Here is a 26604-nt window from a genome sequence, read left to right on the forward strand (position 1 = left end):
CCTAAGGGAGGAAGGGCTCCATCAGGGGAACTCCTTCTGCTACATAAACTCAGCAGTCTCTGCTGGGCCCCAGGCTGGGAGGGACAGGGGAGGGTGCTGCTACGGGGTGGCACTGCCATGTCAGTGACAAAGGGGGGCCCTCAGCTCTTTTCCTGCCTCCCCCCTCCGGATCACACAGCCTGGTAAAAGCAAGAAGGTAAATAAAAAAAGGTGCTACATAAAAGCTGTGGCCAAAGGTTCCAGCCCATGTGGCCAGCACATACTGAGAAGAGCCCAGCTGGTGCTATAGGCCAGGGGTTCTCAAACTGGGGGTCAGGACCCCTCAGGGGGTCACAAGGTTACTACATGGGGGGTCGTGATCTGTTAGCCTCAGGGCCGGCTCCAGGCACCAGCCGAGCAAGCTCGTGCTTGGGGCAGCAGATTCCAAGGGGCAGCATTTGCTGCTTCGGCCGCCCCCGCAGGTTTTTTTTTCGTTTTGGTTCTCTGCTCCGGCCGCCCTGTAGGGGGCAGCAGTGCAAAGGAGAGGAGCACCCTGCTGGGAGTGGTGCCAGGTCTGTAGCAAGCGCGGCAGGGCAGCCGGCGTCCTTCCCAGCCTGCCCACCGGAGCGGCGCGGAACCTCCTGGCAGGCAGCGTGGTTTGTTCATCCTCCCCCCCGCCGACCCTTCATTGCTCCGGCTGGCCCGCAGGTGTTTTTTTGCTTGGGGCGGCAAAAAAGCCAGAGCCGGCTCTGGTTAGCCTCCACCCAAAACCCCGCTTTGCATCCAGCATTTATAATAGTGTTAAATATATTAAAAAGCGTTTTTAATGTATAAGGGGGGGCTTGCTATGTAAGAGGGGTCACCAGTACAAAAGCTTGAGAACCACTGCTATAGGCTAAGGGCTGACTCAGCAGACCCAGGGTTCATCTTGGTGGACAGAGCTCACCCATCTCTCTGCTTGGGGGCCACACAGCCCCACTCCTGCTACCAGCCCTTGGAGTCCAGCCAGGGAGGCAGCTGCCAGTGAGTGCGATCGCAGGGGTGGGACTGTCCCCATGACCAATCCTCTCCAGGCAGTTCCATGTACAGGCTGAGTTCCCCAGCAGTACAACAGAGCGAGCTCTCCCGCACAGGTACACAGATCGTGCTCTCCTGCAGCTGCATTGTCAATTATCCAACCCCCCTGCATTCCTTGCCCCCCCAGGACCCCTGCCCCATCCACCCCCCTTCCCTGTCCCCTAACTGCCCCCTGCCACCCCATCCAACCCCTCCTCTCATTCCTGACGGCCCTCCCAGGACCCCTGCCCCATCCAACCACCCCTTCTCCCTGTTCCCTGACCACCCCCGGAACTCCTGCCCCTGACTGCCCCCTGCCACCCCCCCCTTCCTGACTGCTCCCCCAGGACCTCTGCCCCCATTCAAACCCCCCCGCTCCCTGCCCCCATTCAATCCCTCCCCCCCACACACACACACTCCCTGCCCCCTTACCGTGCTGCCTGGAGGTGGCTGGTGGTGCTACAGCCGCAAGACTATGCTGGAGCTGGGCCATGCCACCGCCATGCAGCGCCTGAAGCACCGGGTCAGGCTGAGCTCACAGCCCCCTGCTTCCCACTAATCGGCGCAGGAAGCCTGGGAGGGCTCAGAAGCAAGTGATGGCTTCGTGCTCAGGCCCAGGGAGGCGGAGGTGGAGGGGAGGTACATGAGCTGGGGCAGGGAGCGGTTCCCCTGCGCACCCGCCCCTGGGTTACCTGCTGCAGCGCAGGCAGCCCCCCCCCCACGCCCCAGCTCACCTCGGCTCCGGCTCCGCCTCGCTGGGCCTGAGCGTGAAGCCACTGCTTGCTTCTCCGCCCTCCCAGGCTTCCCACACGAACAGCTGATTCACGGGAAGCAGGATGGGGAGGGAGAGAAGCGGGGCGGAGCATTTAGAGGAGGAAGTGGAGATGAGCTGGGGCTGGGGGGTGGGGCTGGACCCACCAAATTTTCCCCGTGGGTGCTCCAGCCCCGCAGCACCCACGGTGTCGGCACCTAAGGCACCACTTTTGGATAATGTGCTCAGAGGAAGCGGCCACTCCCCTGCTCCCCACCAGCTATACTACTGCACTCTAGGCCCATAAAATGGAAGTGTCGTGGGAAGGGCCATTCACAGTTCAAGAGCGCCTGGGAGTTGTTAACTATCTCATAGCATCCCCCACCTCAAACCTAAAGTGTACCATGTTAATTCTCTAAAGCCCTTTTATTCCAGAGAATTAAAGGTTTGTCAGTTTACAGCCCAGGGAGGAGATGATGCTGAATGGCCTGAAGGTGTCTACTACAAAGGAAAAAGTGATGGTGGCATGGAAGAGGTGAACCTCTCCATGCCCTTGGACATATGCAGTGACAGCAGATCAAGGAGCTGTGCAATAGCTTCGTACCAATGTTCTCAGCCACTCCAGGATGGACCAAACAGGAATACCACTCCATTGACACAGGTAATGCTCGCCCAATTAAAGCCCAACCTTACAGGGTGTCTCCTCAAGCCAAAACTGCTATAGAACAGAAGATCCAGGACATGCTACAAATGGGTGTAATCTGCCCCTCTAACAGTGCATGGGCATCTCCAGTGGTTCTAGTTCCCAAACCAGATGGGGAAATACGCTTTTGTGTGGACTACTGTAAGCTAAATGCTGTGACTCGCCCAGACAACTATCCAATGCCAAGCACAGATAAGCTATTGAAGAAACTGGGACGTGCCCAGTTCATCTCTGCCTTAGACTTAACCAAGGGGTACTGGCAAGTACCACTAGATGAATCCGCCAAGGAAAGGTCAGCCTTCATCACCCATGTAGGGCTGTATAAATTTAATGGGCTCCCTTTCAGGCTGCAAAATGCACCTGCCACCTTCCAAAAACTTGTAGATAGTCTCCTAGTGGAATTGGGAGAATCTTCAGTTGCCTACCTTGACAACGTGGCCATCTTTTCTGATTTATGGGCAGAACACCTAAAGCATCTACAAAAAGTCTTCAAGCGCATAAGAGAGGCGGGACTAACTGTTACAGCTAAGAAGGGTCAAATAGGCCTAAACAAAGTAACATACCTTGAACACCAGGTGGGCCAAGGAACTATCAACCCCCTACAGGCCAAAGTGGATGCTATCCAAAAGTGGCCTGTCCCAAAGTCAATAAAACAGGTCCAATCCTTCTTAGGCTTGGCCGGATATTACAGGCAATTTGTACAGCACTACTGCCAAATCACCGCCCCACTGACAGACCTAACCAAAAAATAGCAGCCAAATGCAGTTCAGTGAACTATAAAGTGTCAAAAGGCCTTTAACCAGCTTAAAGCAATGATCATGTCTAACCCTGTGCTAAGGGTCCCAGACTAACAAACCTTTCCTAGAACAGTACAGATCTATTTACACGCAGATGTCGGGACTCAAGCAGTCACGACCACGTGTTAATGGACCGCAGGTTAAGAGAGCCATGCTGAAATATCTTAAGATATCTATATCTATCCATCTATCTACACACACACACACACACACACACGCACACACACGTATAATTATCTAGGATTACATATGTATTCACAGCATCCCAAATACTGCAGGCCTATCTGTTAATGGTGCTTTACAAGAATATAAATTCAAATGTGTAATCCAATAAAAACATTACTACTACTACACAGGGGTGAAAGTAACTCAAGACCCTTACTGGTACGGGGTGGGGGCAGCTCTTGCCCCCGAAGGGGCGGGGCCTCAGGTGGAAGGGGCGGGTCCTCAGGTGGAAGGGGCGGTGCCTCAGGTGGAAGGGGCAGGGCTAGGGGTCAGCATCCCCCAGCCAACCCTTCCAGGCCACCTGGGGTTCCTGTGGTGATTTAAAGGGCAGCGTCCAGAGCCCCGGGCCCTTTAAAATTGCCGGCCCCAGGACAGCTGTTCTCTTTGCACCCCCGCCGCCCATCAGCGCACGAGGGGGGGCAAAAGGGGCAGAGACCTTAAAGCGCTGCAGAGTTTTTGTCGCAGCAGCACTTTAACGTTGCTGCGCTGCTTCCCCTCCACTACTTCCCCGTCGGCGGCCCAGCGCTCCCGCGGCAAAGGACCGTCACTTTAATGTCCCTGCCCTTTTTGCCTCCCCTGTCTGCGGCCTTCTGGTAGGGTCCCTACTGGCAGGGCTGCTGACCGAGGTGGGTGGGAGGAGAAAGGGGCGGCAACATTAAAGTGCTATTGCAGCAGCACTTTAAGGATGGTCCTTTGCCGCGGCAGCGCTTTGAGGATCCTCAAAGTGCTGTCACAGCAAAGGACCATCCTTAAAGCGCTGCTGCGGCAGTGCTTTAACATTGCTGCCCCTTCCCCCCGCCCCCCGTCGGCGGTAAAGACGTACAACACGTTTCTGCTCCACACTTCCTGTCGATTTCTATGTCAGTGAGTTAGTAAGCAAATCTGTAGCGCTACATAGCAAGTTCCTGTACTGTGTGCCGTGTGTTAACAAGTCTTGCATGTTAAATAGGTAGCACTGGGAGGCACGGTGCTACTGCGCATTAAGCGGATTCACACGTAAACAGGTCTGTACTGTAACCACAGATGTGTCCGAGTGTGGTGTGGGAGCCGTTTTAATGCAGGAAGGACCGAATCGAGAATTCCATCCTGTCGTGTTTCTCAGCAAAAAACTGTCTGAAAGGAGAAGCCACTGGTCAATCAGGAAAAAGGAATGTTAACACCATAGTGTATGCTCTGGAAAAGCTACACCTATACGTTTGGGGATGGCGTGTCCACCTGCAAACCGATCAGGCTGCGCTGAAGTGGTCTCATACCATCAAGAACAATAACAAAACACTTCTTCGGTTAAGTTTAGCTCTCCAAGATTTTAATTTTAAAATACAACACATTTCAGGACCTTCTAAGGCCTGGTCTACACTGGGGGGGGGGGGGTTCGATCTAAGGTACGCGACTTCAGCTACGCGAATAGCGTAGCTGAAGTCGAACTACCTTAGTTCGAACTTCTTACCTGTCCAGACGCCGCGGGATCAAAGTCCGCGGCTCCCCCGTCGACTCCGCCACTGCCGTTTGCGGTGGTGGAGTTCTGGAGTCGACGGGAGCGCGTTCAGAGTTCGAACTATCGCATCTAGATTAGATGCGATAGTTCGAACTCCGAGAAGTTGAACGCTACGTGTCGACCCGGCAGGTAAGTATAGACCTACCCTAACATAGTGGCTGATACACTCTCCCATGAAAGTTTCCGAAAATCAACTGGTTAAAATCGTCCTTAAAATGTGAAAAATATTGTTCTTTTTTATATAATCAGTAGTATATCTAAAGATGCATGTGTCTTATTAACTCTGTTTTCTCCTAGAGCTCTAGGAAAAAAATTCACAGCCAGTGTGGAGGAGGCTGTCCAGCACTGTCTATGATTTGGGGGGGGGGGGGCATCATAAATATACAGTTACGGGTAGCATAAAATACCTCCTTTACCTGTAAAGGGTTAAGAAGCTCATATAACCTGATTGGCACCTGACCAAAAGGACCAATGAGGGGAGAAGATACTTTCAAATCTGTGGGGGAATGTAGTGAGGCGGACTGGTCCCCAGGCGCCCCGGAGGACGAGGAGCCCTGCCGGAGGCCGGACTGGGCGGAGCTACGGGGCTCTGGGCCTGCCCCACAAAGGGTCAAGAACCGGCCCGGAAGTACAAAGGCGGGCCCTCCGGGCTCAGTAAGGCCCCAGCCGTCAGCAAGGCCAGACATCCACGACCGAGCTCCCGCTGGGGAGGCCGCAGAAGGCAGCGGCCGACCCAGCTTCCCCCTCGCTCGCTACCCGGAGGAAGACTGGCCAAGCCTGCCCCGCTCCCGCTACCCGGAGGAGGACTGGCCGAGCCTGCCTCGCTCCCGTTACCCGGAGGAGGAGCTGAGCCTGGCGGTGGCTGCCAACCCCGAGGACCCGCTGAGCCCACCCCGCTCCTGCTATCCGGAGGAGGAGCCGAGCCTGACGGTGGCCGCCAACCCCGAGGACCCGCTGAGCCCACCAGAGCACACTTTCCCTGAGGAGCCGATGGTGGTTGAACCCTCTGCCAAAACCACGACAACTCAGGTACTTGAGGAGGGGGAAGGTGGAAGTAGCCCAGGGGCAGCCAACCCCAGTCTGGCTGCAGCACTGCCAGAACTGATGTCAGTGTGTTGCGGCCTGGATCCCCACTGACAGCAGTGAGTTTCTGCCGCTGCTAGGGCCCCGGGCTGGGACGCAGTGGAGTGGGAGGGCCTGCGTCCGTCCCCCCCGCCGCCCTTCCAGGGGTGGCAGACGTCCCCCTCTCCCTGGCCCGAGGAGGCCTTTAGACTTGAACTGCTGCTCAGCCCTGCCTGAGGGTCTCAGCCCTGTACCTGTGTTTGTGCCCCGCCCTGAGCCAGGGCTTGGGCTTTGTAGATTCATAGACTGTACTACTCGTGTGTAGTGAGGCAGCCTGGTCCCCAGGCGCCCAGAGGGCGAAAAGTGACCCCTCACCCGACAGGGGAATCCTTACAGGGAAGGTTTTTGTTTTGTGTTCCTTTGTGTTTTCTCCGAGGAGTCAGGACAAAGAAAATACATCTCCCAAAGCCATACCTGAACTAAGCATCTAAGATTACAAATTGTAAGTAATAGGAAGGAAATGCATTAAATTATCTTTTCGTTTAGCTTGTGAATTGTCCCTATGCTAAGAAGAAGGTTTATTCCTGTTTTTTTGTAACTTTAAAGTTTTGCCTAGAGGGGAATCCTCTATGTTTTGAATCTTATTGCCCTGTAAAATTACCTTGCATCCTGATTTTACAGAGGTGCTTCTTTTACTTTTTTCTTTATCATAAAGTTCTGTTTTTTTAAGAATCTGATTGTTTATTAGGGTCCTAAAAACCCAAGGGCCTGGTCTGTGCTCACCTTGTAACCCTATTTGGTTGGTATATTATTCTCAAGCCTCCCCAGAAAAGGGGTGAAGGGGCTTGGGGGGATATTTTGGGGAAACAGGAACTCCAAGTGGTTCTTTTCCTAAATCTTTGTCTAACTCGCTTGGTGGTGGCAGCAGAACCTTCCGAGGACAAGAAAGGATTTGTGCCTTGGAAAAGTTTTTAAACCTAAGCTGCTGGAATATAAGCTTAGGGGTCTTTCATGCGGGTCCCCACATCTGTACCCCAGAGTTCAGAGTGAGGAGGGAATCCTGATAGTGGCAGTGACCATTACAATTGCAGAAGTGCTTTGTCTATGCTTAGCCCTCTTTTCAGTCTGCCTCAGAACAGAAAGCATTTTACCTGCGTGTTATATATGAACTCCCGGAGCTGCTTCCTGATCTCTGCCCAGCCTTCCTCATCCAGCTTGCTAGGATAGAGCAGCAGATGTTAATTACAATCATATATACAAAGCCAGACCATCCCTAAACCATGGGGCTCGGCATGGCCACCAGATATGCTACTGCCTTTTCAGCACCCCAGAAAGCATAAATTTCAGATCATCTTCCAGACTGATTCCCTGTATGGCTGCAGAGCACATCACTGTTCCTTCACATACCTGGGCAATGAGAGTCACAGGTCCTACAACCTGGATCTCTGCTGGGGTGGCTGGATTTGCCCTTAGTTTACATCATCAAACAGACATAAGAAAGGACTCAGTGCAGAAATAATCATTAACCTGACTCAGTAGGGCTGAACTTTGTGAGGAAAGAGGTGAGAGGCATAACAAATACCAAATACTAGCACTTAATTCCTTTTGTGCTTCTGCACAAATCCACTCATTCTAATGTGGAGTATAAAAAATGGTGACAGATGAGATAATTATGAAGAAAGGCAGCCAAGCCATGGGAAAGTTCTTCCTATTCTGTCCTGGGCTGAATAAGCAAAATATAGGTCACATCTGATGGCCAAGGGATTTTGATTATATAGAAAGAATGGCATGAATTGAGGAATGCATTGTGTTCAAACTCTGTAGCCCACATACAAGTTAAAGGCTTAATTGGGACTGAAAGAGCTCCCTCTGGTGTCTGTGTTAACAACTGGGAAAAATAGATGACTTTCTGGAAGAAAAGGACTGTAATTTTATATAAGTAAAATAGTTAAGAGATCAAAAATAACAGCAAAATACATATGTCTAAATAGTAATGGGAAATACAGCAATGACTCTCAGTGAAACAACTCTGTTAACTACATGCATTTGCAATGTTGTAGCTGTACTGGTCTCAGGATATGAGACACAAGGAGGGTGAGGTAATATCTTGTATTGGATTAACTTCTCAACAGAAGTTTGTCAAATAAAAAAAAATATTTCCTCACTCCCCTTGTCTCTCACAATATGCATTGTCAGGCTAGTAACAGGAGGGAGATCGTGGCAAGGATGTAAACATTAAGATACAGAAAATAAATGTCATTACAAGTGTGGATAGAACACAAGCCTCTAAAAGAAACTTAACAGGAGATGCATCACTAAGGTCCAGAGTCTGCTACTTTTGTCCCTTATTCCTCAAGTAGTCCCATTGCAATGAATGGATGCACTCAAGGATTAAAGTACTGCTCTGCATGGGAAACGGTGGCAGAATCTGGCATAGAGCTAGCGCTCATTTCTAGAGACACTTGGTAACCATGTAGCTTAGGGTCTGACTGATTCAGAAGGGTTACATATTTGGATCTCTTTAAAACTGAATTTCTGTTTGAAATATGTCACACTAGAGACTCCATGGGTAAGGCTTTAAAACAATTTATATTATAAACTGAATTCTCTCATTCACACAACCCAATTTCCTGGGAGGTGTTAGGGGGGCAGGAAGGGATGATTTCCACCTACCATTTCTCATGTGAAGTCCTTCACGGAAAAGTGTTCCAGAAAGCGTCAGATTAATTGGACAAGTATTCTAGTTGATAAAGGTTCATATCCCACCCTCATCACAGGGGGATCTAAGCACTTTCCAGTAGCGCATTAAGAAACTTTAACTAATGTTTATCACATGTCTGTTCTCTCATCCTCTTCCCAAGGACAGAATTGGGTGTGTAGCATAGTGTTCTGCTGTGGTAGGGTTTTTACAAGAATGAGGTATTGAAGAGGTGGGAATTTTTTCCTAAAAATTATTCTCTCTTCTGTCCACTCATAACTCCAAAGCAGCTTCATCTAAGAACTCCTAGCTTCTATTATACTCTAATCTGCAGTGACAATAGTGCATGGGACACCTTGACCAAGCTGGAGCATAAAAGCTGTTAGTCATTAGAGACAGAGCCTGAGACACTGCCCTGCCCTGGTGCCACTATGTAGACCTGTTCAAAGGAAGTGCCAAGTGCATGTGAAATGATAACAAATCAGATGACTAGTGTTTTACACCCACTTTGTCCTAGTGTCAGTGACTGCATGAGGAATGAGGCAACAGAGAAACAAGCCCTGAATTTGTTGGTCTTATATGTAATAGCTTTTGGGAGGGATCTAGTCCAAGCTTCACTACGTGTAATCTAAGCTTTCATTGAAAAAGAAATATGTTTCTAGCCCTCTGTGTTGTAAGCATAGAGGACTCTCTTCCCAAGTTTAGCAGGGTGATGTTACCAAAAAATAATAGGCTATTCATGGTGGAAAAATTGTAGTCCCTCCAAGTTACTCTCCCTCTCCCCTCATCTGCCAATCATCAGAATTGCTACTGATTCTTCAAGTTCTGCATAGCGAGTATCTTTAAACACATGCCCATATCATGGCAGTACTGAGGACAGCGGCAATGACAGGCCCATCTCAGTCTGTACACTTCTCTGCTCTTGATTGCAGCATCTCCTCTTAGTTCCTGAGTCACTACTACTTCCTATTACTAGAGTCCTGCAAATCTGCAGCTATCCACTTTATATCCACGGACCATGTTTGTGGATTGGATGCGGACAAAAACTTTGTATATGCACAGGGCGCTACCTATCACTGCTGCCTGGAAAGATGGATCCCTTAGAGAGAAGTGGGGACAGTGTCCTCTGTAGACCCTAAGGACACGAGGCCATGTATGTCTCCTGCAGCTACATTGCATTACAGGAGGCATATTTCTAATCTTAACAGTTTTGTCCTAACATCTGTTTTCTTTCTGTGATCTAGGTAATTAAAGTCTCAGTAGAATAATTGAGTAGTGAGGAAAGAAAGATAACTCATCAAAAACTATTTAATAAAGTGACAAGAAGCCAAATCTAGGAGGCATCAGATACAGTTGTGGCACACCTGCACCAGCCCCTGCTCCACCCAAAACTTGCAAGCATGTTCATGTACTATGAAAAAGCAGAAACAAGACTGCCCTGATTCTTTAAGGACACAAGTAGTCCCATTTAAAATCAATGGAACTACAAGTATGATTAAAATTAGAGCCTCAACGGCTACCTCATTTCAAGACCAAGCATGCTTGGTGCACCTTGTGCAGTAATGATGGTCCTTCCCGATGTGTGTCCCTGTGGGTGCTCCACTCTAGGTGTCGGTGCGTCCCTGCACCGGAGATTTCTCGCAGCAGTACTCGGTCGGGGGAAGGTTGCACACAGGAGTCATCTCATGCAGCCATTGGCACCTCCTGTAGCGCGTGCTTCCCCTGACCGTCCCCTCCATTCCTTCTCTACCACACAGCTTGGCTGTGTGAACTCCAAAGTAGAGGAGAGGAGGGTGGGTAATGGAGCATCCACAGGGACACACATCTTGAAGAACCATCGTTATTGCACAAGGTGAGTAACTTCTTCTTTGAGTGGTGTCCCTGTGGGTGCTCCACTCTAGGTGTTTGTAGAGCAGTACCCCACCAGGGATGGTAGGGGTTTGGAGTTATGTATAAGTTTGTGAGGCCAACAATAAAGTCTGAGACAAGGCCTTGGGTGATAGCATAATGCTTTGCAAAAGTCTCCTCCGATGTCCAGGTTGCAACTGTACAATTATCTATTAAGGGGACATTGTTCAAGAATGCAATCAATGTCGCTAAGGCTCGCGTTGAGTGGGATCTGATGCCCACAGGGGGTTCTTTGTGATGCAGGTGGTAGCAAGTTTGAATACAGGTAGACCCCCATTTGGAGAGTCTCTGGGTCGATATTGTAGAGCCCTTGGAGTGCTCTGCTGTAGAGATGAATAGTCTTGGTGACTTGCGAAATGGTTTAGTTCTGTCCAAGTAGAAGGCTACAGCCCGTCTGACATCTAGCATGTGCAATGTTGCCTCTCATAGAATCATAGAATCTCAGGGTTGGAAGGGACCTCAGGAGGTCATCTAGTCCAACCCCCTGCTCAAAGAAGGACCAAACCCAACTAAATCATCCCAGCCAGGGCTTTGTCAAGCCTGACCTTAAAAACCTCTAAGGAAGGAGATTCCACCACCTCCCTAGGTAACCCATTCCAGTTCTTCACCACCCTACTAGTGAAAAAGTTTTTCCTAATATCCAACCTAAACCTCCCCCTCTGCAACTTGAGACCATTACTCCTTGTTCTGTCATCTTTTACCACTGAGAACAGTCTAGATCCATCCTCTTTGGAACCCCCTTTCAGGTAGTTGAAAGCAGCTATCAAATCCCCCCTCATTCTTCCCTTCTGCAGGCTAAACAATCCCAGTTCCCTCAGCCTCTCCTCATAAGTCATGTGTTCCAGCCCCCTAATCATTTTTCTTGCCCTCCGCTGGACTTTCTCCAATTTATCCACATCCTTCTTGTAGTGTGGGGCCCAAAACTGGACACAGTACTCCAGATGAGGCCTCACCAGTGCTGAATAGAGGGGAATGATCACTTCCCTCGATCTGCTGGAAATGCTCCTACTTATACAACCCAAAATGCCATTAGTCTTCTTGGCAACAAGGGCACACTGTTGACTCATATTCAGCTTTTCGTCCACCGTAACCCCTAGGTCCTTTTCTGCAGAACTGCTGCCCAGCCATTCGGTCCCTAGTCTGTAGCAGTGCATGGGATTCTTCCGTCCTAAGTGCAGGACTCTGCACTTGTCCTTGTTGAACCTCATCATATTTCTTTTGGCCCAATCCTCTAATTTGTCTAGGTCCCTCTATATCCTAGCCCTACCCTCCAGCGTATCAACCACTCCTCCCAGTTTAGTGTCATCTGCAAACTTGCTAAGGGTGCAGTCCACACCATCCTCCAGATCGTTAATGAAGATATTGAATAAAACCGACCCCAGCACCGACCCTTGGGGCACCCCACTTGATACCGGCTGCCAACTAGACATGGAACCATTGATCACTACCCGTTGAGCCCGACCATCTAGCCAGTTTTCCTTCCACCTTACTGTCCATTCATCCAGCCCATACTTCTTTAACTTGCTGGCAAGAATACTGTGGGAGACTGTATCAAAAGCTTTGCTAAAGTCCAGAAATAGCACATCCACTGCTTTCCCCTCATCCACAGAGCCGGTTATCTCATCATAGAAGAAAATTAGGTTAGTCAGGCATGACTTGCCCTTGGTGAATCCATGCTGACTGTTCCTGATCACTTTCCCCTCCTTTAAATGGTTCAGAATTGATTCCTTGAGGACCTGTTCCATGATTTTTCCAGGGACTGAGGTGAGACTGACTGGCCTGTAGTTCCCTGGATCTTCCTTCTTCCCTTTTTTAAAGATGGGCACTACATTAGCCTTTTTCCAGTCATCCGGGACCTTCCCCGATCACCATGATTTTTCAAAGATAATGGCCAATGGCTCTGCAATCTCATCGGCCAACTCCTTTAGCACCCTCGGATGCAGCGCATCCGGCCCCATGGACTTGTGCTCGTCCAGCTTTTCTAAATAGTCCCGAACTACTTCTTTCCCCACAGAGAGCTGGTCACCTCCTCCCCATACCGTGCTGCGGAGTGCAGCTGTCTGGGAGCTGACCTTGTCTGTGAAGACAGAGGCAAAAAAAGCATTTAGTACACTAGCTTTCTCCACATCCTCTGTCACTAGGTTCCCTCCCTCATTCAGCAAGGGGCCCACACTTTCCTTGACTTTCTTCTTGTTGCTAACATATCTGAAGAAACCCTTCTTGTTACTCCTAACATCTCCGGCTAGCTGCAACTCCAAGCATGATTTGGCCTTCCTAATTTCACTCCTGCATGCCTGAGAAATACTTTTATACTCCTCCCTGGTTATTAGTCCAATCTTCCACTTCTTGTAAGCTGTTTTTTTGTGTTTAAGACGAGCAAGGATTTCACTGTTGAGCCAAGCTGGTCGCCTGCCATATTTACTTTTCTTCCTACACATCGGGATGGTTTGTTCCTGCAACCTCAATAAGGATTCTTTAAAATACAGCCAGCTTCCCTCGACTCCTTTCCCCATCATGTTATTCTCCCAGGGGACCTTGCCCATCAGTTCCCTGAGGGAGTCGAAGTCTGCTTTTCTGAAGTCCAGGGTCTCTGTTCTACTGCTCTCCTTTCTTCCTTGTGTCAGGATCTTGAACTCGACCATCTCATGGTCACTGCCTCCCAGGTTCCCATCCACTATTGCTTCCTCTACTATTTCTTCCCTGTTTGTGAGCAACAGGTCAAGAAGAGCTTTTCCCCTAGTTGGTTCCTCCAGCACTTGCACCAGGAAATTGTTCCCTACACTTTCCAGAAACTTCCTGGATTGCCTGTGCACCGCTGTATTGCTCTCCCAGCAGATATCGGGGTGATTAAAGTCACCCATGAGAACCAGGGCCTGTGATCTAGCAACTTCTGTTAGTTGCTGGAAGAAAGCCTCGTCCACCTCATCCCCCTGGTCCGGTGGTCTGTAGCAGACTCCCACCACGACATCACCCTTGTTGTTCATACTTCTAAATTTAATCCAGAGACTCTCAGGTTTTTCTGAAGAGTTATGTGGCTTCGGATAGAAGGCAGGTAAGTGTATGATTTGGTTAATATGAAAATTTGTAGCCACTTCAGGCAAGAATTTTGGGTGAGGACTTAACATGATTTTGTCTTTGGTAAATACACTGTATGGTGGTTCAGCCATCAATGCTCCTATTTCGCTGACATCTTGAAGATGCGATTGCCACTAGGAATGCAACCTTCATTGACATATGTAGGAGTGAGCAGGTTGCTAGAGGTTTGAAGGGTGGTCTTGTGAGACATTTGAGCACAAGATTGAGATCCCATGGTGGTGCAGGTTGGCGTACTTCTGGGTACATGTTCTGTATATCTGCTAGAAAGCACCATGTAAAATCGGGTGAGCAAATATTGAAGCTCCTTCTATTTGTTCATGGAGCGCCGTGATGGCAGCCAGGTGTACTTTAATAGAACGCTAATCCCGTTTCCTTCAGTTCTAGTAGATAGTCTAGGATCATAGATAGAGGTGCCTTGGTCATGTCCAGTTGTTTCTGCTGACACCAAAGGGAGAATCTTCTCCACTTGTGGCTGTAAGTATTTCTAATGTGAGGTGATGGCTATTTAGTAATACCTGTTTTACTTTCTTCGAACAGTTCAATTCCCCATGTTGGAACCAGAGAGAAGCCATGCTTTGAGATGGAGTTTCACTGGGTCAGGATGGAGAGTCAGGCCCTTGTTCTGGGACAGGAGGTCTGTCCAGAAAGGCAGCGGTTGGAGGCACAGACTGCTAGATGTGAGAGGTACGGAAACCAAGTCTGTCTGGGCCATGTGGGGACAATGAAAATGATGTATGCTCTGTCGAGTCGTATCTTGTGGCTGACCTGTGGGATCAGTGGGAAGGCGTACATGAGTGACGCATTTCACGGGATGAGGAAGACATCCCCTAACGATCCCGGTGCCAAGCCTGCCCTGGAGAAAAATAGTGGACATTTGTGATTTGTTGCTGAGACGAAAAGGTTGATTACTGGGTGACCCCATTTTTGGAATATAGTGCCGAGAATACTGTTGTGGATTTCCCACTCGTGTTCTTGCTAGAATTGCCTGCTGAGGTTGTTGGCTGTAGTGTTTTGGCACCCTGGTAGGTATGATGCTGTGATGTTTATATTGTTGCAGATGCAGAAGTTCCATAAATTCATGGCTTCTACACATAGCAAGTGAGACCTGGCTCCTCCTTGGTGATTGATGTAAAACATGCACGCCACATTGTCAGCGAGAACAGAGATTGAGGTTTCTTGTATGAGTGGGAGGAAGTGTCGGCATGCATTGTGTACTGTGTGGAGTTCCAGGAGATTGATATGTAGTCAGGTTTCCGTCGCAGACCACTTGCTTTGTACATTGTGGTGACCCAAGTGAGCGCCCCAACCTATCAGGGAGGCATCTGTTGTAATAGTCACTGATGGGGGGTCTTGTTGAAAGGGAATCCCAGAGCATACATTCCCTGGCTGTGTCCACCATTGTAGGGAGATGATAACCCTTGGTGGTAGCATCACACGTCTGTTGAGAAAGTGTTTGCTGGGTGCATAGATCGTGCTCAACCAGTGCTGCAGACAGCGCTTATGGAGTCTGGCATACTTTACTATGAAAGTCGTAGCTGCCATATGTCCCAGAATCTGAAGGCATGTCCTCACTGAAGTTTGTGGGCTGATGGTCACTGTGGAAATAAGATTAGTCAATGCAGTGAATCTGTGGTTTGGCAATATTGCCTTGGCTTGTATGGAGTCTAGGTTGGCTCCAATAAACTCCAATCACTGGGCTGGTTCCAGGGTGGATTTCTTTTTGTGTATCTGTAGACCTAGCTGGTGAAACAGATCTATTGTGGTCTTCAGCATGCCTGCCGTTTCTTGTCGATTGGCACCCTTGAGAAGGCAATCGTTCAAATAAGGGAAGATGATAACTTCTTTGCGTTGTAAATGTGCTGCTACTACCACGAGCGTTTTTGAGAATACGTGGTGAGCAGTGGACAGTCAGAAGGGAAGGACCCTGTATTGGTAGTGGTTGGCTCCTACTGTGAACCGCAGGAACTGTCTGTGGGCAGGATGTATTGTAATATGGAAGTATGCATCTTGGAGGTTGAGGGTTGCAAACCAGACCCCCACATCTAGCACTGGGATTATTGTGGCCAGAGTGACCATTTTGAACCTGTGGTTGTGTACGAACCTGTTGAGTTTTCGGCGATCTAAGATTGGTCTCTATCCCCCTCCTTTCTTCTCTATCAGGAAATATTTGGAATAAACCCCCCCTCCCTTGGTATTGATGTGGTACTGGCTCTATAGCACCCAGCAGTAGGAGGTGGTCTACTTCCTGTTACAGAAGGTGCTTGTGAGAGGGGTCCCTGAAGAGGGACGGGGAAGGGGGAGGGTAGGGGGACGGCTGTGAAAGGAATGGTGTAGCCAGATTGTATGATCTCCAAAACTCATTGATCTGTGGTTATCGCAGCCTAGGCATGGTAAAATGGGCATATGCGGTGACCAAAATTGTGGGATAGGTATCTGTTGGTGCTAGAGGTGTGGGGAAGTTGTGCATACCCTCGACTAAGACTTCAAAATTGTGGCTTAGATGTAGATGGACGAGGCCTGGTTCTGTGGAGCTCGTTGTCTCTGAGCCCGTTGTTTAGGTCGGTTCTGAGTGAAGTATCGTGGTTGTTGACAGTTAAACAAGGGCGTCTCGTGACCTCTGGTATGGTGTAAAACAAGGGCATTTGCCAGGCGGTGGGTGTATACCTAGTGTATGCAGCATTGCTCGGCAGGCCTTCATGGTATGGAGGACGTTGTCTGTTTGAGACAAGAATACACCTCTACCCTGATATAACGCTGTCCTCGGGAGCCAAAAAATCTCACCACATTATAGGTGAAACTGCGTTATATCGAACTTGCTTTGATCTGCCGGAGTGCACAGCCCTGCCCCCCCACCCCCGAGTGCTGCTTTACCACGTTATATCCGAATTTGTGTTATATCGGGTCCCGTTATATCAGGGTAGAGGTGTAGTTTATCCCTATCAAAGAGGAGGTCCTCCACTTTTAACTGTAGTTCTTTTGGAGTTCCAGAAGCCTGCAACCATGATGTTCTTCTCATAACCACAGCTGTTGCAGTTGTTTGGGCAGCTGTGTCTACTACATCCATTGAGGCCTGCAGCGCTGTGCAGGCTATTAACGGACCCTCATTGATAATGACGTTGAGTTGAGGATGTTTATGCTCGGGAAGGTCCTCCTCTGCACTGGGGTAGTCAGTGCCGTGGAGGAGACTTGACATGTCAGCTCTGGTGCCATGTGTTGGGGCTCGGCAGAGGTCCGCTGAGGGACGGTGCCAGAGGAGCCCAATGCCTTGTAAGTGCTCACTCTGGATGAGTGGAACACTGAGGGTAAAGACCTCGCTGGGGAAGCTCTCTTTTTGTGAGACCCCCTTGCTGGAGAGGTCGAGACTCGTTTCCTGAGTTTTGGAAGTTGGAGCCTTATCAGAGCTCAGAGATCTCGGTTTATGAGACGCCCCGGAGGACAGCTCTTGCAGAGGTTGGAGGGATTTCTCCAGCAGAAGCATTTTCAAGCAGAGATCTTTCTCACGTCTTGCCCTTACTGTTAAGTTGGTGCAATGTATGCATTTCTGGGAGATATGAGTTTCTCCCAGACAGCGAATGCAGGATGTGGCCATCAGTTCACGGCAGGAGTCACACTTTTTAAATCCTGTTGAGCCCGTCATGACTGCAGTTAAGTCTCTCCCCACCCTCAAGAGATAAAGATAGGAGTTAATTGTAATGGTAACTGTAGAAACTGTTCCCAAACTGGGAGTTAAGCAGAGAAAAAGTCTTCTTTCATCTCTTTTTTTGTTTGTTTGTTTTGTTTTTGTTTTTGAAGAAAAACCTCTAAGAGGAACTAACGAAACTATGTAACTATGTAGACTAAGACTAACTAAACAATGTAACTAAGTATAGACTAATAAGAAGTTCCTATTTAACTTGCAACTTTGTTTATTTTTTTCCCGAGAAAGTATCAAAGAGAGCACTGCCATGGAGTTCCGTCTGCAGCCGAGGATGGTTGAAAAGGAACTGAGTGGACGGTCGGAGGAGTGCATGCTACAGGAGGTGCCAACAGCTGCATGAGAGGACTCCTGTGCATGCCCTTCCCCCGACCGAGTACTGCTGCGAGAAATCTCTGATCTCCGGCGCAGGGACACACCGACACCTAGAGTGGAGCACCCACAGGGACACCACTCGAAGAAGAACTGACATTTTCACTCACATACATTTTTATAGATATTAAATTATGTCAGTCAGCATGGCCTCTCCTGTCCCTATTTATTACCTTATCCCCAAACAGCTGAAGCAAGTCCTGGATCCTTAGTGTAATGCAGAGGGATGAAGGAGGCAGCCACCTTTGACATGGAGATTACAGTACCAATTACATAAATGGAAGCTACTTACTGGTGAAGAGATGGTCCTAGTGCAGAGCTTTCACTCAGTCTTTTCTGTAGGCAAAGGAAGATCATCATCTTTGTGACATTAACCCAATGGAATCCTTGTTCCTTTGCAGGGCCAGCACTGGACACATCTCAATACTGTAAATGGCCACCACTGATACTAACAAGGAAGTGCTCTGCAAGATGGTCTCAAGGCTTGTGACTTTCTTTCTTTCTACTGGGAAGTAAAGGTAGCTCATTTGAACTAAGAACGTTGGAACATAATTGCTCTTGGGCAAAATTAAGGGGAGGAAATGGATAAAACTGGAACCTTTCCAGGTGTTGTCTGCCATTCAACTCCTTGTATATTTTATTTTGCCGATACAGTAAAGCAGGCCTGCACAACATGCGGCCCGCGGAGCCTCACTGTGTGGCCCGCGAGGGGATTTTAAATCCCCCACACACGGCGCTCTGCGGGCACCCCAGAGCCCTTTGAATCCCAGCCACGGCCGTGAATCAAAAGGCTCTGGGCTGCCGGCAGCCGCGGGGAGCCCTGAGCCCATTAAATCCCAGCCGCGGCCGGGAGTCAGAGGGCTCTGGGCTGCCTGCAGAGATTCCCAGCCGTGGCTGGGATTTAAAGGGCTCAGGGCTCCCTGCGGCTGCGGGCAGCCCAGAGCCGTTTGAATCCCAGCACGTGGCCGCTGTTTGCCCCCTCCCCGGACCCCTGCCCCAACTGCCCCCCAGGACCCCCACCCCCTAACTAACACCGCTGGTCCTTGTCCCCTGATACCCCTCTCCCGGGACTCCTGCCCCAAACTGCCCCCAGGACCCCACCCCATCCAAATGCCGCTGCTCCTTGTCCCCCAATTGCCCCTCCCCCGACCCCTGCCCCAACCGCCCCCTGGGACCCCAGCCCCTATCAAAGCCTCCCGTCACCATGTCCCCAACTGCCTCCTCCTGAGACCCCCAACTTTCCCCCAGGACCCCACCCCCCTACCTGTCCCCTGATAAACCCCTGGGACTCCCATGCCTATCCAACCACTGCCTGTCCCCTGACTGCCCCCGAACCTCCGCCCCATCCAACCCCCACTGCTCCCTGTCCCTTGACTGCCCCCTGGAATCCCCGACCCCTTCTCCAGCCCCCAGCCCCCTTACCATGCCACTCAGACCAGCGTGTCTGGCTCCATGCAGCTCCAGACACATTGCTGCCATGCTCCCCCGTGGAGCCCACAGGCCCCCGCCCCCAGCACCTGCCTTCCAGATTTGAACACATAGAATCATAGAATCTCAGGGTTGGAAGGGACCTCAGGAGGTCATCTAGTCCAACCCCCTGCTCAAAGCAGGACCAAACCCAACTAAATCGCCCCGGCCAGGGCTTTGTCAAGCCTGACCTTAAAAACCTCCAAGGAAGGAGATTCCACTACCTCCTTAGGTAACCCATTCCAGTTCTTCACCACCCTACTAGTGAAAAAGCTTTTCCTAATGTCCAACCTAAACCTCCCCCTCTGCAACTTGAGACCATTACTCCTTGTTCTGTCATCTTCTACCACTGAGAACAGTCTAGATCCTCAAAATTCAGGAGTGCTCAAGCTCAGTTTGGGCAGCTGTTACTTCATTTTTCCCAAATCAAATATACTGATCCCCACTGTAACTTGCTGTAGAAAAAGCAGGATAAAATTGAGCAAGAAATGCTTATTAGCACTGGAATTGCCTTTTTGTTTGTTTAAAAGGAAGACAGTGATATTGCATTGGCAAATTCCCCATAGAAATAAAGAGTGGAACAAAAGAATAATCATAGAATCATAGAATCATAGAATCATAGATCAGAAGGGACCAATATGATCATCTAGTCTGACCTCCTGCAAGATGCAGGCCACATTAGCCGATCTCCCCACTCCATTAGCAAGCGACCCCTACCCCATGCTTCGGAGGAAGGCAAAAAACCTCCAGGGCCACAGCCAATCTACCCTGGAGGAAAATTCCTTCCCGACCCCAAATATGGCGGTCAGCTGAACCCCGAGCATGCGGGCAAGACTCTCCAGCCATACCCTCTGGAAAAAGGTTAAGAATAACATATCATTGACCCATTGTACTATTTACCAGTGTGGCACTTAATTAACCTATTGACTAAGCCCGGTATCCTATCATACCATCTCCTCCATAAACTTATCTAGCTTAGTCTTAAAGTCATGGAGGTCCTTCGCCCCCACTGTTTCCCTCGGTAGGCTGTTCCAGTATTGCACTCCCCTGATAGTTAGAAACCTTCGTCTAATTTCTAGCCTAAATTTCCTAACTGACAATTTATATCCGTTTGTCCTCGTGTCCACATTAGCACTGAGCTGAAATAATTCCTCTCCTTCCTGGTATTTATCCTCTGATATATTTAAAGAGTGTAATCATATCTCCTCTTATCCTTCTTTTGGTTAAGGAAAACAAACCGAGCTCCTCAAGTCTCCTTTCATATGACAGGCCTTCCATTCCTCGGACCATTCTAGTGGCCCTTCTTTGTACCTGTTCCAGTTTGAATTCATCCTTCTTAAACATGGGAGACCAAAACTGCACACAATACTCCAAGTGAGGTCTCACCAACGCCTTATATAACGGGACTAGCACTTCCTTATCCCTACTAGAAATACCTCGCCTAATGCATCCCAATACCGCATTTGCTTTCTTAACGGCCACATCACATTGCCTGCTCATGGTCATCCTACGATCAACCAGGACTCCTAGGTCCTTCTCCTCCTCCGTTACTTGCAACTGGTGCGTCCCTAGCTTATAACTAAAATTCTTGTTAGTCATCCCTAAATGCATAACCTTACACTTCTCACTATTGAAGTGAGAATAATAAAGGCACCTCAACTTTTCCTCATTTATGGAGGACAGTCTTATAATATGCATCTAGATATCCTCCAATCACACAAGCTGAAAATTGTTCCACTTTATTGCAGCTCTGTAACCATATGGGAACCAATCCTGTCTGTGTTTTGTTCACAGCCAAAATTCCTGCTGACTGGGAGCATTACTAGTGACCCAGGGCTGGGGAGGCAGGAGGTGTGTGTGGGGGGGGAGGCACTGGTGGGGGGAGCCCAGGGCTGGGGCAGCAGCAGGGTGGGGGGAGGGCACTGATGGGGAGGAAAGGGGGAAGCCCAGCGCTGGGGCTGCAAGGGGTGTGGGTCAGTGGGGGGAGAGCCCAGGATTGGGGCAGCAGGGGAGTACAGGGGGGAGCCCAGGGCTGGGACGGGGGGCAGCCAATTTTTTTTTTTTTTGCTTGGGGCAGCAAAAAGCCTAGAGCCGGCCATGCTGGGTTCACCCAGCCGCCAGAGCCCTGAGCCCTTTAATTTGACCCTGAGGGCTCCCAGCCACCTCTTCAGCTGGGAGCCCCCAGTTGATTTAAAATAAAGTATCACCTCCCCACCCCCAACCTTCCTTTTTGGCCCACAGCTGTTTTGGTGGGGCGGCGCTGGGGAAGGAGGGTTTGTTTCTGCAGGGCTGGATGGCCCTGGGGCGGGGTGTTTCTGCGCGGCCGGGAGGTTTCGGCCCTCGGCTGTTTTCTTTGGAGTAATGTGGCCCTCGCCGCTTTACGAGTTGTGCAGGCCTGAACTATAGTATCCTTAAGGTAGTTATGGACTATTCACTCCTTGGCTTCCTCCACGATCCCCAGACTGAAGAATAGACAACCCTCCCCCACAGATCTCTTTGTCATCCCTGCAACCTCTGCAGTGTGCAAACCTACACACTGGAGAGGTCCAGCAGGTGCTACTATACTAGACATGACAGCTGTGGTCAGGTGTCCCACCTCTTCACAGTTGTCACAAGGAGAGGCACAAAGGGATGGAGAGCATGGGCCATCTCTGGTGCTGCCCCCCAGAAGGACAGCCTGGGTTACAACACACACTAGAGCAGTGGTTCTGAACCTGCGGCCCAATCAGCACACAACTGCAGCCCATGTGACAGCCTCAGGGCTATACAGGTAGTGTTGGATGTGGCCCACAATGGTAAATAGGTTGAGAACCACTGCACTAGAGGATCAAGGGGGAAAATGAGAGAACAAACTAAACCTCTCCCTCCACCTGACAAGTCCACTCCCTGCACCACAGTAATCCAGTGAAGCATGTGGTTACCTTCTCCTGCAGTTCATGCAGCTGTCTCTCTAGTTTTGCTTTGTCCTCTCGCAGCTGGTTTAGCTCCTGGGTTGTGCTTGTCAGTAGCTCAGAATCTGTGATGGTGAAATGGAACTCAGGAGGGCCTGGGTCCATCTCGCTGCTGCCCTGAGACTGGATCTGCTCACGCTGCATCCTTAAAAGAAGCCAGCAGGGTTAGTCAAAAACAAGTAATAACAATGATGGAGGCAGCATTGGCTTGGTAAACTACTGTCCACTGGTTTCTGCATATCTGATACCAATGAAAGGCCAAGCCACACACTGAGATGAGTAGGACCAGCCAGAAGCATTCACACTATTCTTTGGCATGTTTCTGCTAACAGAGAGGATAGAGGAACTCAGAGTTCCACCATAGCCAGTGCACCTCAACCATTACCTACAGTCCCATCTGCAGGGAAAGACAATGGCACATACATGGTTGTGTTTCAGGGTAGGGCTGTATGAAATGAGGAGGACACAGTATCAAGTTTGGAGCACGTGTTGCATGGAAAGATTATGTAGCATGAGTTACCCCTGGTTAAGAAGAATTAAAGTATCGTATATACGCGTTCATTAGCCCGTTTGTTTATAAGCCAACCCCCCAAGATGGTTAGGTAAAAATAGCAAAAACTGTATGACCCTTTCATAAGCCGACACTATATTTCAGGGGTTGGCAAACTTTGGCTCCTGGCCCGTCAGGGTAAGCCGCTGGCGGGTCAGGACTTTTTGTTTACTTGGAGCGTCTGCAGGCATGGAGCCCCTCAGCTCCCAGTGTCTGCGGTTTGCCGTTCCCAGCCAATGGGAGCTGCGGGACTTTGCCAATCCCTGCTATATTTTAAAAACTGGCATCACAAGAAACACTCAAACGTTTTGCTAGAATTATTTTAATGTACTTTAACGAAAAACCTATTATTATAATAACTGAACAAATATGTATTCACCTTCAAAATTACAATCAATATTTAAAATCAGTAAATGGATATTTAAAACAACTTAGAACAATGAGACTTTAAAAAGCCTTAAAATCCTTCAAAGTCTGAATCAGACTCTGATTCAACAAAAAGTTCATTAAATTCAGCTTCAGTCACAGCTGCACCTGCATTGTCATTGTAGATGTCGGCAGTGTTGTCTTCAAACTAAGATTCCTTCTCATCATCAGCCTCTGTTGTGTCATCATCAAATATGGCATCATCTTCTGACCCGTCGAGTGCATTGCTGATACAGCATTTCCTAAATGATTTTTCTACCATTTCCGAGGGAATGGACACCCACCCATCCTTGATCCTCTAGGTGCCCAGATTGATTTTGGGCTTCATAAGATTCCCGCCTTTTGTCAACTTCGCCATGCCTGAGCACATCCATTCAGACCACATTTTGCATAGCCTGTCTTTAAAGGGTTTGTTCAGGCAGACATCAAGTGGTTGTAGAACTGAAGGTAAGCTTTCAGGTATTACAGCCAAAGTAGTTTTCATATTTTTGGCCACATTTTTCACCTCATCCATCTTGTGTGCCCTGAACATGTTCCAAGTGAGCATAGCAGGTTTCTTGAAAAGTGCTCCTGGTCTCCTATTCCACACTTTTTCCAGCCATTCAATAGTCCCACTTTCATCCATCCATCCCTTTTCGTGTGCATGTACGATGACACCAGCAGGAAATTTCATGTTTTTAGGCAAGGTTTTTCTTTTAAAAATAACAGGAGGGAGCTTTGATCCATTTGCCAAACATGATAAAACCACCTGTCATAAATATAAAGGAAAGGGTAATAACCTTCCTGTATAGAGTACTATAAAATCCCCCCTGGCCAGAGGCACCAAATCCTCTTACTTATAAAGGGTTAAGAAGCTCAAGTACCTAAGCAGGCACCTGACCCAAAGGACCAATAAGGGGACAAGATACTTTCAAATCTGGGGTGGGGAAGGCTTTTTTGTTCTGTTCCGTGCAGCTTTGGCCAGAGCAAGATCAAAGAAGCAAGCAATCCAATTCCTATAGAGTTGGAAAGTACTTAGCAAGGAAATGCGTTAGATTTACTTTTATTTTGGCTTGTGAATTTTCTCTGTGCTGAGAGGGAGGGTATTCCTGGTTTTCTTTTTGTAGCTTTAAAGTTTTGCCCAGAGGGAAACCCTCTGTGTTTTGAATCTGATTGCCTGTGATTATGTTGTTCCATTCTAATCTTACAGAGGTACTCCTTGTGATGCTGTGGTCTCTATGGTTTTATAAAAATATGCTAATGAGTGAATGGGGAGAGGGATAGCTCAGTGGTTTGAGCATTGGCCTGCTAAACCCAGGATTGTGAGCTCAATCCTTGAGGGGGCCATTTTGGGAACTGGGGCAAAAAATCTGAGGATTGGTCCTGCTTTGAGCAGGGGGTTGGACTAGATGACCTCCTGAGGTCCCTTCCAACCCTAATATTCTATGAATATAATATAACTGGAATATGCTTCATGCAAAAGGTCTCTTGTAAGGTATCATTACAAAGCTTATAATCTACTGAGTGTGATCATTCTATTTGTATAAATGTACCATTCTTGTATCTGAAACTCAAAATATGAAATATAACTCTGAGCGCCTATTGTAATTAGTGTGGGCCATTAATGGTGGTTTGGCATCTTGATGACTCCCATTAACCAGGACAATTGTCTGCAGATGGGTGTGTTTTACCTGTAAGTCTTCCTGTATACCTGTGTGCTGGCAAGTGGACAATGAAGTCTTGCAGTGACATGTGATCATGTCACCTGAACTGGAATCCATCTTTAACCTGGTGTCTTTCCATTGAGAAGGAGGGGGAGGGAACCCAGAGAGGGACAAAGAATTCCCGCCTTATACAAAAGATATATAAAAGGGTGGAAGAGAACAAAGGGAGGAGAGCAACCACCATGAAGAATCCCCTAGCTACCACCTGAGCTGGAACAAGAGCTGTACCAGGGAAAAGAACTGAGCTTAGGCCTGGAAGGGGTCCAGTCTGAGGAAAAAACTTACTGAAGCATCTCTGAGGATGAAATTATCTGTATTCAGTTTGATTAGGCATAAATTTGTGCATTTTATTTTATTTTGCTGGTGACTTACTTTGTTCTGTCTTTTACTACTTGGAATGACTTAAATTTCTGTATTTAATAAAATCACTTTTTACTTATTAATTGACCCAGAGTATTTGTTAGTACTTGGGGGGCAAACAGCTGTGCATATCTCTCTCTATCAGTGTTATAGAGGGTGAACAATTTATGAGTTTACCCTGTATAAGCCTTATATAGGGTAAAACAGATTTATTTGGGTTTAGACCCCATTGGGAGTTGGGCATCTGAGTATTAAAGACAAGCACACTTCTGTGAGCTGCTTTCAGGTAAACCTGCAGCTTTGGGGCAAGTAATTCAGACCCTGGGTCTTTGTTGGAGCAGAAGGGAGTGTTTGGCTCAGCAAGACAGGGTGCTGGAGTCCTGAGCTGACAGGGAAGGCAGGGGTAGAAGTAGTCTTGGCACATCGGGTGGCAGCTCCCAAGGGGGTTTCTGTGATCCTACTATCACACTCCTTTCACCTTTTTTTCTTTAATTAAAATTCTTCTTTTAAGAACCTAATTGATTTTTCATTGTTTTAAGATCCAAAGGTTTGGGTCTGTGTTCACCTGTACCAATTGGTGAGGATATATTCTCAAGCCTCCCCGGGAAAGGGGGTGTAGGGATTTGGGGGAATATTTGGGGAAGGTAGGGCTCCAAGTGGCCCTCCCTAAATGTTTGTTTAAATCACTTGGTGGTGGCAGCGTTACCTAATCCAAGGTACAAGGAAGGATCTGTGCCTTGGGGAGTTTTTAAACTTAAGCTGGTAGAAATAAGCTTAGGGGGTCTTTCATGCGGGTCCCCACATCTGTACCCTAGAGTTCAGAGTGGGGAGGGAACCCAGACATGGTGCCAGAGCGGTGGGATCATTTTGAACCAGAGATCATTTTGAACCAAAAGCTCAGTAGAATTTTTTTAAAGGATCATTTTTTTTCCCTTTTTGGCTGATTAGAAAGCAGATAGAGATCTTATCTCTCTTTGCCTGGAGGAAAAGGTATCAGGTCCTTGTAACAAAGGGATGTTTTTAAGCTGTGAGCAGCTGGAGATTTTTGTCTCTGCCTGAGGGCAGGGTAGTTAACTTTCTACAAGGGAATTCACAAGCTAGTTTTTTTTTTCTTTATAGCTCTTGGGTTAGGCTAGTTAAGTACAAAAAGCAGGAACATGACTACCAGTGAAACAGCTAATAAACTAGAGCTGGCTAGACTGGAAGCAAAGGAGAAAGAGAACATACATAAGAGACTGATCAAATTAAAACAACTAGAAATTAAGGCACAGGAAGCTGCCCACAAGAGAGCTATGGAGGCAGAAGAGGCTG

The 26604-nt window shown here is 48.6% G+C and overlaps 1 protein-coding gene across 1 annotated transcript in view; it reads right to left on the reverse strand.

Moving 5' to 3' along the window:
- The window catches only part of CCDC78 (coiled-coil domain containing 78), a 68323-nt gene that overhangs the window by 15706 nt on the left and 26013 nt on the right, over positions 1-26604 (reverse strand). The window contains exons 13-15 of the mRNA XM_039490972.1: positions 22225-22399; positions 18129-18172; positions 7220-7286 (exon numbers count right to left, since the gene is read on the reverse strand). Of these exons, the coding sequence (XP_039346906.1) occupies positions 7220-7286; positions 18129-18172; positions 22225-22399 (286 nt within the window). The remainder of the gene's footprint in view (positions 1-7219; positions 7287-18128; positions 18173-22224; positions 22400-26604) is intronic.

This window comes from Mauremys reevesii, linkage group 10 (assembly GCF_016161935.1).
Source record: "Mauremys reevesii isolate NIE-2019 linkage group 10, ASM1616193v1, whole genome shotgun sequence".
NCBI lineage: Eukaryota > Metazoa > Chordata > Testudines > Geoemydidae > Mauremys > Mauremys reevesii.